General features: G+C 41.9%; 1 protein-coding gene across 9 annotated transcripts in view; it reads right to left on the bottom strand.

The window, feature by feature from the left end:
- Positions 1-12,850, bottom strand: part of MAK (male germ cell associated kinase) — a 64,896-nt gene extending 52,046 nt beyond the window's left edge. For 3 of the 9 annotated variants that reach the window (XM_046641312.1, XM_046641316.1, XM_046641319.1), the window contains exons 1-3: positions 12,789-12,850; positions 6,441-6,770; positions 4,079-4,153 (exon numbers count right to left, since the gene is read on the bottom strand). In XM_046641312.1, coding sequence (XP_046497268.1) covers positions 4,079-4,153; positions 6,441-6,541 — 176 coding nt within the window. In that variant the 5' untranslated portion in view covers positions 6,542-6,770; positions 12,789-12,850. Of the gene's footprint in view, positions 1-4,078; positions 4,154-6,440; positions 6,771-8,325; positions 8,391-12,030; positions 12,233-12,627; positions 12,745-12,788 lie in introns of those variants that run through there. The other 6 variants (XM_046641317.1, XM_046641318.1, XM_046641320.1 and 3 more) reach the window with 4 other exon arrangements.
- Between the last annotated feature and the right edge of the window lie 677 nt (positions 12,851-13,527).

Here is a 13,527-nt window from a genome sequence, read left to right as displayed (position 1 = left end):
AGGTAAGGGGATCTGACTACCATCCCCTAGAATGAACTGTTATAGCTTTTATAAAATGGCACCAGATAACACAAAGTTTCTTAACACTGATCTAAATTAAAATTTCCCAAAGGAAATTTTCAAAAAAGTACCTTTCATCTTGTTCTTTACAGTGTTCTCCTAATTTCTAATTACTCATCCTAGCCAGTTTTCACTGCATTTCTAGACTGCTCAAAAGCCTTCCCCACGGCTTACTGAGTTAAGTACAAACTTTCTTCCACTTGTTCACATTCTCAGATTATACCACCCTGGCTATCATCTGCCAGGCGCCATGCCACACCCTCATTTTTCACAGCCGTCTCCATACTGTGCTGGTGCCCAGCCTCTCCTCCACTTCACTCCTTAACATCATTTTTAGCTGAGCATCTAGTTCTAATAGTCACTCCCCAACACCTGACCCCCGGTTCTTCTGCTTAAAAGGCTTTCAGAACGAAATCAATTTCCCTTCAAGGCGACATGTTCATTACTCACTTTGAAGATTACAGATAGGCAGCTCTTCATGTGCTACACAAAATGCATTTGACGTGGAATTTATTTTTAATTTTTAATCCAACATGCATGGATTTAAAGTGTTACACCTAGAATATTTGTGGCCTAAATTTGCAGTGCCCAAAATTTTATACCACAAAGCACAAGACGATGGTTCTGACAAGATATTATGGACTCTGAGTTGTTTGGGTAACAAATAGGGATAATTTGAGAAGGGAGAATAATGTGTCTAATATCTGTAACTTTCAGGTAAAGCTTATTTCTTTGCATCAGGCTTAAGAGAAATGGCATAGCCTTCTGTATGACTCTTGTAGGTGACATAAGATAAAAACCTATCCTAGGATTCTGTCTTGACAAGAACCTTAAGGAGTAATGGCCAGAGTAAACATTCATATTGAAATTCCGGCTTCACAGTTCCTTAACTCCAAAGATTTTCACCTCCATGCTACCATAGTCACTCAGAAACACCTTGGTATCATGAGGAATGGTTCTACTCTCTGTCTCAACCTTTAAAACTGCAGACTCTGCCCATAACCTCCTATCCTTTTACCGCCATTGTCATTGGAATTGCCGTATACATCCACTTGTTCAATGCTTGGCTTTACTCGCCTCCTCATCCACCTTGGATCCCACGATCAGCCCTTCCACCACTATCCCCTCAAGAGCACACACATATTCTGAATGTCTCCCTCTCCCAACATCCCATCACTCCTGCCTTGCCATCCTCCAGTCTCTGCTCTCTGTACAGATTGGTGAAGGTAGAAAAAAAAGTCATGTAAATGCCCCCAGTAGCTCCATTTTAGTATTCGTCTCACGTAATCTCAGGTGCACTCTTTTTTTTTTTTTTAAAGATTTTTTTTATTTTTTCCTTTTTCTCCCCAAAGCCCCCCGGTACATAGTTGTGTATTCTTCGTTGTGGGTTCTTCTAGTTGTGGCATGTGGGACGCTGCCTCAGCGTGGTTTGACGAGCAGTGCCATGTCCGCGCCCAGGATTCGAACTAACGAAACACTGGGCCACCAGCAGCGGAGCGCGCGAACTTAACCACTCGGCCACGGGGCAAGCCCCTCTCAGGTGCACTCTTACTGATACTTGGCAATCCTTCTACGACTTTCTTAGCAACTGAGTAACACATGCTCCATGACTATTCAAAGCTCAAGGCCTCTACTACCCTACTTCTTACTACTCTTTGCCCTACTGCAATCTGGCTTATCTTCTCCTCTATCCACTGGAACAACTCTCACCACAGTCACTAACTATGTCATATTCCCTAAATCCAAGGAACACCATGGCAGAAATATTATTTGGATACCAGAAGGCCGTTCCTAGCCTCCTACCTTTTGCCTCCTGGTATAGAGACTGGAAGAGTAGATACTCACTTCACAGCCTCTCTTGGACATAAGGGGGACTATGTGATCCAGTTCTAGCCATTAAGATGTAAGAGGAAGTCACTTGGGGGCTTCTGGGAAATAAATTTTACTTCCTGCTAAAATTTGAGAGAAGGGTTTGCTGGTATTATTCTCCTTTCTTCCCACCTTGAACACAGATGTAACGCCTAGAAGTAAAGTAGTCATAATGTGGCCATTAAGTGAAGACAAACTGATGCTATCAGCTCAGTATGAAGAAGAAGATAGAAGAGGCCTGGATTCAGTGCACAGCTGAGCCCTTCAAAGAGCCCTGGAATCATCAAACTCCAGATTTCTTGATTCGTAAGAAAAATAAACTACTTACTTAAGCCATTGGTTCTGTGACTTGATATTAATTTATGGATTTGTTACTTGCAGCAAGAAGCATTCCCAACTAACCCAGATGCTTTTCACTCATTAGTTATTACTCATCTTCCAGTTGAGCACTTCTTATTTAGATCTTTTTTGTGGGTCCATATATTTTCTACCCTCTCCTGGTTTTCTCCCTGCTTCTCTGCTGACTCTTTCTCAGTCTTCTCTGTGAGACCCTATTCCAGGGCCCATCCTTCATATGCTGAGGTTCCTCAGTGATCTATGTGAAGACCTCTTTTCTTCTCCCTCTGTATACCTTCAGTTACCATCTGTAGGCTATCAATTCCCAAATCGTCAGCTCAGACCTCCATTTTGAGCTTTAAATCCAAATATTCAATTGCCCGTTGGCATCTTAAAGTCATTATGTCTAAAACTGACCTCAGCTTTACCCCTAAGCCTGTGATTTCCCCCTCCCGGTCATGGCGAATGGCACCACCACTACTCATTTAGGCCAGAACCCCAAGAGTTAGCCTGGACTCTTCTCCATTCTTTATGCCTTCCCTCCATGCCCAGTCACGAGTTCCTACAGAGCCTGTCTCCTAAATGTCCCTTGAATGCTTCCACTTATGTCCCCACCCAATGCTATTTTCCCAGGTCAGGCCACCACCACCTATAACCAAGATGACTGCACCTATCTCCTGACTGGTCCCCTTGTGTCCAGTCTTGACCTCTTTGATCAAGTCTCCCCTAAAGGGACTGTTCTAAAACAATATTTGATCACCTCAACTCTCCTGCTTAAAAATCCTTCATCGACCTTCTACACTCCAGCCACCCACATTTCTTTCAGTTCCTCAGCCCCAGTCAAGCCTTCACACTCACTCTCCTGCAGGCCTTCGTACGTATTATGCTTACTGCTTGGAGCATTCTTCCCCCTCCTCTTTTTCTTGGTAATTTTTTCTCGTGGTTGAGATCTCATTTTCTATGGGAAACCTTCTGTGGGAAGATACTTCCCCAGCATCACTTCTCTCTGGTCCCATAGGACCCGATATTCCCCCATCGTAGGACTTATATATTTCATGTTGCAACTTGTTTCATTTGTAGGTCTTCCTCTCTACATTGTAACTCATCTATCTCATTCCCATTTTGTCCTGAGCACCAAGTGTAGTAGGATGTGAATATTTAAATTTTCCTCAAGCCTTTCATGTGACTCTTCTTCTCTTTCATTTTTGCTCTTTCCATATTTAAGTTAGGAAAACTTTCTGGCACATAGTGGATACTAAATGTGACAGACACTGTGAGTTGACTATCCAAAAACCTCTCTTTTCTTCCTCTTTACTAACATAGCTCAGCTTTTACAGAGGGATACAAAATGCCCAGCTAATTACTCAGTTTCCCACCCTCCCTTATAGCTAAATGTGCCATGTGACACACTTAGGGCCAATGAGAAGTAACTAGAAGTCTTCTGGATAGGGGTGTGGGAAAGCTTTTGCTTCCCTAATTTAAAAAAAGTGCAGTAACTGACTGCCTCCGCTCTTCCCCATTTCCTCTTGCTCAGAACTCATACTCAAGGCCTGAAGCTGCAGCAGCTATTTTTTGAAGACAGAAGAAACTGGGTCTGTGATAACAGCATTGAGACAAAGTGCTAGCCTTGGGCCGCCTACCTCAAGACTTTTTATTATGTGAGGAAGAGAGAGCCTGATTTAAGTTACTTGGGATAGGTTTTTGATTTCATACAGCAAAGCATGCCTAACTCATACACTTAAGGCCTTTTCTCAGCCCTCGAGCCACTTAACTGCTTACAGTGTTTGACGCCCCAGTTCTCTCAAGGCTTTACCTAGGTCTCCGCAGGTGAGGCCCCATCCCCCATTTCATGAAACTGAAGAATAAAACAAACACATGATTTTGCCACCTATAAGAAAAAATGAATGTTTTGTTATATAAAACAGAACAGTGGTAATAAGCTTCTGTAATACCACCAGACCCAACTTATTCTCATTTTCTTCCCCCGTCCCCAGAAGCCACAGCTCTCACGAATTGTCTGTGTGCCTTTCCAGTCCTTTAAAATTATTTTTATATATAAATTTATATAATTAAGTATTTATTTATGTGAATTCATACAATCATTTAATCTATAAATAAGGATGATTTAATCTCGTTTTGGCTAACACTCAGACCTCACTTCCTTTTCCTTTCTCTCATTGCGTTAGTGAGGATCTCCATTGCAATCCTGATCAGTGGCGGATGTGGCAGGCGCTCTGGTCTTAAAACCAACTTTACTGGCAGTTCTAATATTTCACCAAAGATGACGAATTACATAAGTCTTATCAGGTCAGGGAAGTTTCTTTTTATTCCTATTTGTTAAGAGTTGGGGTTTTTTTCCAGTCATAAATAGGTATTTAATGTTATTAAGCCCATTCAGTAAATTTTTTATTTCAGTTATTGTACATTGTACATTTATTTGATAATAAGGGCTATTGACAATATTTCATAAAATTATTTCCCTGTACGTGTAATGTTTTAGATCATGACATTTTAAAGTTTTTAACATTTGATAAACATTTGTCAAAGCATTTACATTTTAGTTTGTCATCACTTGGTTGATGTGGTCCTCAGTTTCCAAGACTCATTCTGGCGGAAGCCAACTGCCATGTCACGAGGACACGCAAGCAGCTCTCTGCAGAGGCCCGTGTGAAGAGGAACTGAGGCCTTTTGCCAACCATGTGAGTGAGTGTTACAGGCTGAATTGTGTCTCCCCCCAAAAAATTCATATGTTGAAGTCCTAACCCCCCAGTACCTCAGGATGTGACCTTATTTGGAGATAGGGCCTTTACAGAGGTAATCAAGTTAAAATGAAGTCAATGGGATGGCCCTAATCCAATGTGACTGGTGTCCTTATAAAACGTGGAAATTTGGACACAGAGACACGCAGAGAGGGAAGACAATGTGGAAGAAACATAGGGAGAGAATGCCGTCTACGAGCCAAGGAGCGAGGCCTAGCACAGAGCCTTTCCTCAGCCTCGGGAGGAGCCAACCCTGCTCACACACTGATTCCTTCTCGCCTCCGGAACTGAAACTCAGTAAGTCTCAGTTGTTTAAGCGACCGACTGTTATAGCAGCCTGTTACAGACCAAATCGTGTCCCCTCTCCTCCCCCCAAGTCCATGCATTGAAGTCCCAACCCCTAGGACCTCAGAGTGTGACTGTATTTGGACATAGACCTTAATGAGGTAATTAAGGTTAAATGAGGTTTTTAGGGTGAGTCCTAATCCGGTCTTACTGGTGTCCTCATAAGAAGAGGGGATTAGGACACAGACACACACAGTGAAGATCATGTGAAAACACAGAGGACAGTCATGTACAAGCCCAGGGGAGAGGCCTCTGAAGAAACCAACCCTACCCTCAGCTTGATCTCAGACTCCAGCCTCCAGAACTGTGAGGAAGTCAATCTGTTGGTTAAGGCCCTCAGTCTGCAACAGTTCATTATAGCAGCCCTAGCAGACCACACAGAGGCACCTTAGAAGTGGACCCTCCAGCCCCAGCCCAGGCTTCAGACGACCACGAACTTGGCTGATAGCTGACTGCCACCTCCTGAGAGACCTGGAGCCAGGACCACCCAGCTGAGCTGCTGCCAGATTCCCCAGCCAGAGAAACTGTGTGAATTAATAGATGTTTGTTCTTATTCTAAATCACTAAGCTTTGGGGTAATCTTTGACATATAATAGATTAAAAAGAAATAATTAAATCAATAATAATTAATTCTATTTAATTGGTAAGGTTAGGAAAATACCATAGGCCATTCAGAGCTCAACTTGATATTATGAATACCATCTGATTTTGAGGCCTATTGTTTTAAAGAAATAATAAGCTCCACTATGCACTCAACTTTAAATTCTAAAGATATTCCAAACGTTACCTTGAGTTTCAGTTCACATGTATTATGCATAAAAAGGAAAGCAGGTATATTTTTTGATTTCTCAATGTAACTAGACAAATCAAAAAATTAAAGTAATATAAGTGGGGATCAGCAGAATTCTTTTTTGGCAATGTTTTTCCAGAATGACATTCCTCATTACAGGAGGAATGTAAGCATGAGGTCTGAACCAGACCTCTCTCTGTGCTTGTATATATTCTCAAGCAAGCAAAGGAAAAGAAAGGTCAGAGTGTCAAAGGTCAGCGTCGCAGGGTTGCCCACGGTACCTTTTGATGGCCACCAGCTCCCCAGATTCGTTACTCTTGCCCATCAGCACACTCCCATAGGTGCCGTCCCCCAACTGTCTCATGGTTGTGTATCGGTTCATCTTGGAAAAAAAATGCAGCTGAAGTTGTTGGCTGAAATGACTTCTTTGATGAATATAAGTTTAAATGCTTCTTTATTGGTATTTGTTTTTGCCGTCAGACAGTTGTTGCTATACTGGTGACAGGTTTGTCATCATTAATCACAGGCTCTTCCCCAAGATTACGTAGGCTCATGAGATACAGCAATAAGCAATCTGGCAAGGAAACAGTGCCTCCATTCTTATGAACACCCTATAAAAAAAACGAAACAAGAATAAAAGGAATCCTCATTAAAGAATCTCTTCAAAAAATTTACTAGTAACCTACAGCACAGGGAAAAATTATATTAAATATAAGTACCGATGTGTTAAAAATTTGTCAGTAAATCATTTGTGCTATATGGAATGAAGTTCACATATAATAGACTGATAATACTCATCTGGTAAATGCTTCATTTACATACTACTGTGCTATTCACTCCATGAATATTCAATAAATATTGGCTTAATGATTTGTATGATTCCTTTTTTTTTTTTTTTTGCAGGGGAAGAGTCACCCTAAGCTAACATCTGTTGTCAATCTTCCTCCTTTTTTCTTCTTTCTTCCCCCCAAAAACATAGTTGTGTATGGTTGTAAGTTCTTCTGGTTCTTCTATATGAGCTGCCACCACATCATGGCTACTGACAGACAAGTGGTGTGGCTCCGTGCCCAGGTACCAAACCTGGGCCACCAAAGCAGAGCACGCTGAAATTTAACCACTAGGCCATCAGGGCTGGCTCTGTTTGATTCCCTTTTTATTGAATATAATTTATATTATTCTAAATCAGACCTTGGAAAATCAGACATCTATATTATATCCATTCTTTGAGTCAATTTTTGCATCATATTAAATTTGGCCCATGATCCCTTAAGTGAAACTCCTGGGCTAGATATGTTTGGAGCCCAGGAATTTTCATATTTTTGAAAAGTAATATAGTGCATATACTATATGTTATGTGACACCTCCCAAGCACTATCTTAATGTACCTGCACAAAAATGTAGGAACAATATACTAAGTAAAAAAAATGAAGACTACAAATGGCCTCATGCCATTCAGGTCACGTTTTGTTGCAAATGAGTTTGCACAAATTTATTTTAAAAACTTCATCTTTCAGAGCTTTGTGAATTTTGAAACTACAGATAAGGGACTGTGGATCTGTATATCTTAGAACAATACAGGTTTCAAAAGGTTCTGATTTTATTACTAAGATTAAAGAAAAACAAAGCACTAGCCTTATTGTCTACCTCATTACAACATTCAATACTTTCCTCCCAGTGTTCTGTCTTAGTTCCACATTTGAAAGAACTATTTCTCAATTCATACCTATTTACCATTCTCACTTTGCTGTTAAAGATCTCTATCGTTGTCACAAGTCTTTATGCTTAGTTGCAGATGGTAATAAAATGGCACTATTAAAATAAATACTTTGTTTTAAAATGCCTTTTATAATTTGGTGATTCATTCAAAGATTATTTTTCTTTCACTGTAGCACTGTTTCATTTCCACAAAATAAAATACAATCATAAAAATTGCTTCTCTATGTTTTGTTTTCTTTGAGGAAGATCAGCCCCGAGCTAACTCTGCCAATCCTCTTCTTTTTGCTGAGGAAGACTGGCCCTGAGCTAACATCCATGCCCATCTTCCTCTGCTTTATATGTGGGATGCCTGCCTATTACATGCAGAAATTTAGGACCGACAAGCATATGTTGTAGCTGTCAAAGTACCTAAGACTTCCAAAATCAGGCTTTCTGGAGAAAGAAACAAACCTGCAGAGAAGGATGGTAAAACTGTGATGTTTCCAACAGGAATGGATTTGTCCACAGGAAACTTTGGAAGAACCCTGTGGGGCTTTTCAGTATCAGAGAGTGTGTATTAATTTATCATTATATTTTACTTTATACAGATAATAACCCCTTCAAGGCACATGTAAAATAATTTAGGCTGTCCTAACTCCCTCTGTGGCCAATATCTTGAAAAAGAGATCACGATAGTGGACTCCAGTTCTATTTAGGGCTTCCTTCATTTTTCTCAGCTTAAGTCTGAGTAAATGGTCTTAACAAATGGTTCCCCATTTGCCTTAAATGAAGTTGTTTTTGTAAGTGATCTTTATATTATACAAAGACACGGATTCTAAATATTAAGGCATTAATGTAGAGAAGGGGATCCCTCTGCATGGTTCCTGATCAAAACATGTATTTGCTTTGCTTAATTTTTCCTTTATCTGTATAAAGAAATGTAATTTTGAAAGATCTTTTGGGTTGTTTGTTTTGTACTATATGCAATGATTAAACAAACCATGGGCTGAGGTATATTTCTTCTGATCATTTAGAATTTTATTAAATCGGTATTTGCAATTTATTATTAACATGTTAAATTCTTTGAATTCCTTCCTAGCTACCCTATTTAAGGTGACAGAGACCTGTCTCTTTTAAGGAAATGTGCTCCCCGTAGGTTTACAGACTCTTTCTGGTTAAGTAACAATATAGAGAATATATTTGTCCAAAAGGCCATGATGTTCATCATATCAGTAAAATTGTAAAATAAAAACACAGGGCCAGCCCCAGTGGCCTACTGTTTAAGTTTGGCACACTTGGTTTTGGCAGCCTGGGTTCAGTGTCCAGGTCTGGAACCACACCACTAGTCTGCCAGTGGCCATGCTGTGGTGGTGGATCACATACAAAAAGAGGAAGACTGGCAACAAAGCAAATCTTCCTCAGCAAAAAACAATAAATAAATAAATAAATAAATACACAGAAGGATTAAATGACCTATCAGTGATCAATCAGAGAATCAATGATGGAGTCAGTCTAATACTTGCATTAGCTTGAAGCTGTTTGGTTTTTCTAGTGTAGTCCTCAACTTCTAAACAACCCATTCTTACTAGCTGTTATAATCACTGATATAGTTAAAGGAACCACCCTTCTTTGCTCCCAAACCAAGCAGAATCTATCTCACAATGAAAGCTGTCTCCCAACTCAACTCTTCACCTTAAAACACCAGGATGCTAGGATGCTACTGACAAACTGTAATATGCACATGGTGCTCCCTAGTCTGACTAAACCCCAGGGCAACATCTGGCTCATCCTATACCTGGAAGGGCAGTGTGACAATAACAGGCCAGAAACAGTGAAGGGAAAGAGAGCGTCAGCAAGGGAGAAGGGAGTTTCCCTGGAGCTCCCCTCAGGAAAATTATTATGATTTTTTACCCCATCCTGAAAATTATTTAAGAAATTTAATAGGATAATAGCATCATCTTTTCTTTGCAAGTTTGTTGCATATGCAACAAATCATTTTCATGTTAATACTTAACTGAGGACAAGCATTGAGAGCCTGAGAGGTAGAAAGTAAGGTAGGCAAGTCTGGAAAAGGACATATTGCTTGAGAAGGGAACAAAAGAAGGAGCTGTCCAGGAGGGAACAGAAGTTCAGAGGTCAGAGGGTGTCAGAAACAATAGTCAAACTTTTACGTTGCAGTGACTTAGCCTGCAAAAGAAGAATTAATCACCTCTTTCTCTTCCACTCTTCAGACTGTCAACCATCACTATCACCAGTACTACAAGTGCAAAAGATTGTTTGGTCATTGATGACTCTCTGCATCTGGCCTGGAAGCCCAACCATTTTTGGAGTGGCTATTGTATAAATTTCATTCCAAGCCTAATCAACCAACTTCCAAATAAACGCTGGAAACACAAAGTTTGTTTCAAGTGACAATGACTATCACATAGGGTGTACTTATATTCAAGGAAGAATAAATAAGGGACAGGGCCATTTCCCAGCTTCTTTCGTTTGAGAGATGGAGTGGTAAAGATTAGGGATACGACATAGATTTTAAAAAGTCAGATTTGTGGCTCTGAGAGAATCTGTCCAATGTAAGCCCTACCTAAGCTTCAATAAAACAAGTTTACATACTATGCTCCCAAACAAAAACTTGGGAAAAGCCTCTTTCGAGTCATATTAATTACAAAATAAATAGCTCTCCAGGGTGAGAAGCTGACCATTTCGGCTGTTCCCACATCCCCGTGAAAATACAAGGACAACAGCCTAACGGAAAGAGGCGCAGATAGAAAGGTAAAGGGTTTGTTTAATCATTGTTCCCACATACTTACTCACTGATAGCACATGAGCAACTGCTTCTACCAGTGCAGCAGAGCAAGGACCAAACTGATTACTAGTCAAAAAGTAGTGTATGCAGCTTAAGAAACATAGACTGCCTGTAGGTCCTCAGCTCACACACAATATTTCTCTCCAAGTTACATATATTCTTCTCTGTTGACCTATGGAAAGCCAATTCTGCAAATAGGGATGTATTAACATGATTTCTTATGTACATGAATATTTCCATATGTGTGTGTGTGTGTATGCCCAACAAGGTAAAACACAAGTAAATGTAATATAACTATGATTCTCAATTAATTTAAAAGAATGATTAGGAACTTGGAATTTTCTGCAATCAAGCTACAATATTTACTGACTTTCTTATGCATTAAACAAACCTTACACTCTGATTTAAAGAAAAAGACATTTATTTAGAGGCTCAATTATGGACCTATATTAAATAAATACTTTTATAATTTCTCTCCTATTCTAGTTTTCTTACTTTTATCTAAGTGCACAATTACTGCTTAAGTGCACAATTACTGTAAACTTGAGCTTTATTCTCCACAGCTTCTGCTGGCTAATAAGGGATTTAGAGAGGATTAAGGAAGATTAACAGAGAGGGCAAATGGAGGGTAAAACTGGTGTCTGCCAATCACGGGACAGATGACTCCGGACGTCTTTACTTCATCTTTGTAGAACCTACTGTAAGGATATCACTCCAAGGATGGCATTAAGGTTTGTTAAAAAAAAAAAGAGGAATTAACGTCTTAAAAATCACTAAGTTGATTAAAAAGCAAAACAGAAAAAAGATTTCAAAATAACCAATATGTTTACAGAAATTAAAAGGCGAGCTTTTGCAATAGGAAAACAAAGATTCTGTGCAAAAAAATAAAGGCATAGTGCTTTACGCTTTATTCACAAATTAGGTATTTTAAAACCAAACTAAACAAAAAAATCTCGCCAACGAAGAGATCAAACTTCCTTGACCAAGGCCAGCTTTGGCAGCCTGGAGGCAGGAGGCAGCCGCCTTTAGGAGAACTTTCTCCCTTCTCGTCACGCTGCGGCGAACGAGAGGATGGGGGAGGTAAAGGAAGACCAGAGGCTGGAAAGTAACTTTTGCCTCCACCACTATTTTGACTCAGTGGGTTGTTTTCTGATTAAAATGAGTCGGATAACTTTGACTCTATGAGAGTTCCGTTATCATTAGAAAAATGCTCAAAAAGATTATCTAAACACAATTACATACATCTCTTTCTGTTTAGAACTGAGATTACAAACCACTAAAAACTGGTTTTGTTGCTTCCCGACCCTCCAACCCCGTCCGCAAATTAAAAGTCTTATATGAGGTAAAGAAATAGTTTTCGTTACACGGACGCTCTGATCCTTTTCCTCAATCAAGGGCTCTTAAAAGACTGCCGGGGCCGATGTCCCGGGGCGGGTTTGCTCGAAGGGGTCGTCCCCAGGTCCCTGCGTGTCCGGCCACCGCGGGCGGGTGATCCCCCGGCTCCCCGCGGCCGGCTCGGCGGGGACACGGGGGGCCGCCCCCCAGGGCCACCCTGTGCCGGAATTCCGTTTTTACCTGGGAGTCATTTGGGGTGCACTAACGAGGACTGGATTTGGACTCAATTTCTCTTTCTCCTCCCTCTTTTTTTATTTTGTAGCAGTTCTGAACTCAGTTCCGCTGCCTTCCCGAGACCTGATCCCGCCCCTCACCCCTAAAAGTAATTTCCGCTCCAGCCCAAGAAGCAGAGGAGGAGTTGGAGGATTCAGGACCCTATGGAGAGAGGGGCGGGGGGGGGGGCGGAGTTCCTCAGATTGATGGATGCCCCTCCCTCCGGGGACCGACCCCACCGTGTAGGACGCAGGAAAGTGCTCGAGGAGCGATCGGAGAGCACCGACCACAGCAGCACCGACCCCCGCTCGCCCACTCCGCCCCTCCTCGGATCTCCTCCCTCCCGTTCCTCCCCCTACCAGTGTCCAGGCCCCTTCTCTCGGCGGAGGTTGGCCCTGGTAGGACAGGGCGCCGAGTGGACATGCCGGGCTGGCCTCGTAGGAAAGGCTCGGGCTGGGGTGGACACAGGGTGGCGGCCCCGCAGCCCGCTCGGAATTACCTGCCCGGGCCGGCCGCTTACCTCCTTCGCTCCCGGGTGAAGCTCCGGCGTCTTGTGTGTTTCATCTCCTAGGAGACGGCGAGGGTGCGTAAGCTCCTGCGCAGCCCGCCTGCTCACACCCCGCCCGTAGGGGGCGTGGTCGAGGAGGACAGGCCCCGCCCCGTCCGCGCACGCCCCGCCTCCTTGAGGGCGGGGCTTCCGGGAACACCTGGTCATCCATTGAGCTAGCGCTGAGCCGGTTAGATTTGGGACTTGGCGGGAGCCTTGATTACCTTTTCAGTTCTTTAGAGGAAGTTGGTTGTTTGCCCTTTATTTTGCTTTGGTTTTGCTCCGATTCATTCTACAAAGTCTTGATTCGTTAAATCTGGTTCCCAGACTTAGGAAGGGCAAGAGGAAGGCACATGTTTGCCTCGTAGTACTAGTATTTATTTACGCACGTGCTGCCGGGGGCGGGGGGACGGACTGCTCTTGGATTGCAGTTCCTTGTTCCTTGTATTGGTCCATTCTTCAGGTATGTGTTATCTCCTACGCCACACTTTTAAAATCGTTTTCATTTATTCATTCAGAGAACCTACTCAGTACCAGTCACAGGGTTAGGTAGTGGTAATTCCAAGAACAATGAATGGATGTGTGAATAAATGAGTAAATAGTAACTGACCTAGACTTGTGAGAGGAGGGCACACTTGTGTTGATGCAAAAAAAGTTCAGATTGGCTAGCAAAAAGGGTCCATAAATCAGAAGCATGAGACATGAGGCAGTG

This window comes from Equus quagga, chromosome 15, assembly GCF_021613505.1.
Source record: "Equus quagga isolate Etosha38 chromosome 15, UCLA_HA_Equagga_1.0, whole genome shotgun sequence".
Taxonomy (NCBI): domain Eukaryota; kingdom Metazoa; phylum Chordata; class Mammalia; order Perissodactyla; family Equidae; genus Equus; species Equus quagga.
The sequence above is the reverse complement of the archived record's forward strand: the minus strand, read 5'-3'. Positions and strand labels throughout refer to the sequence as shown.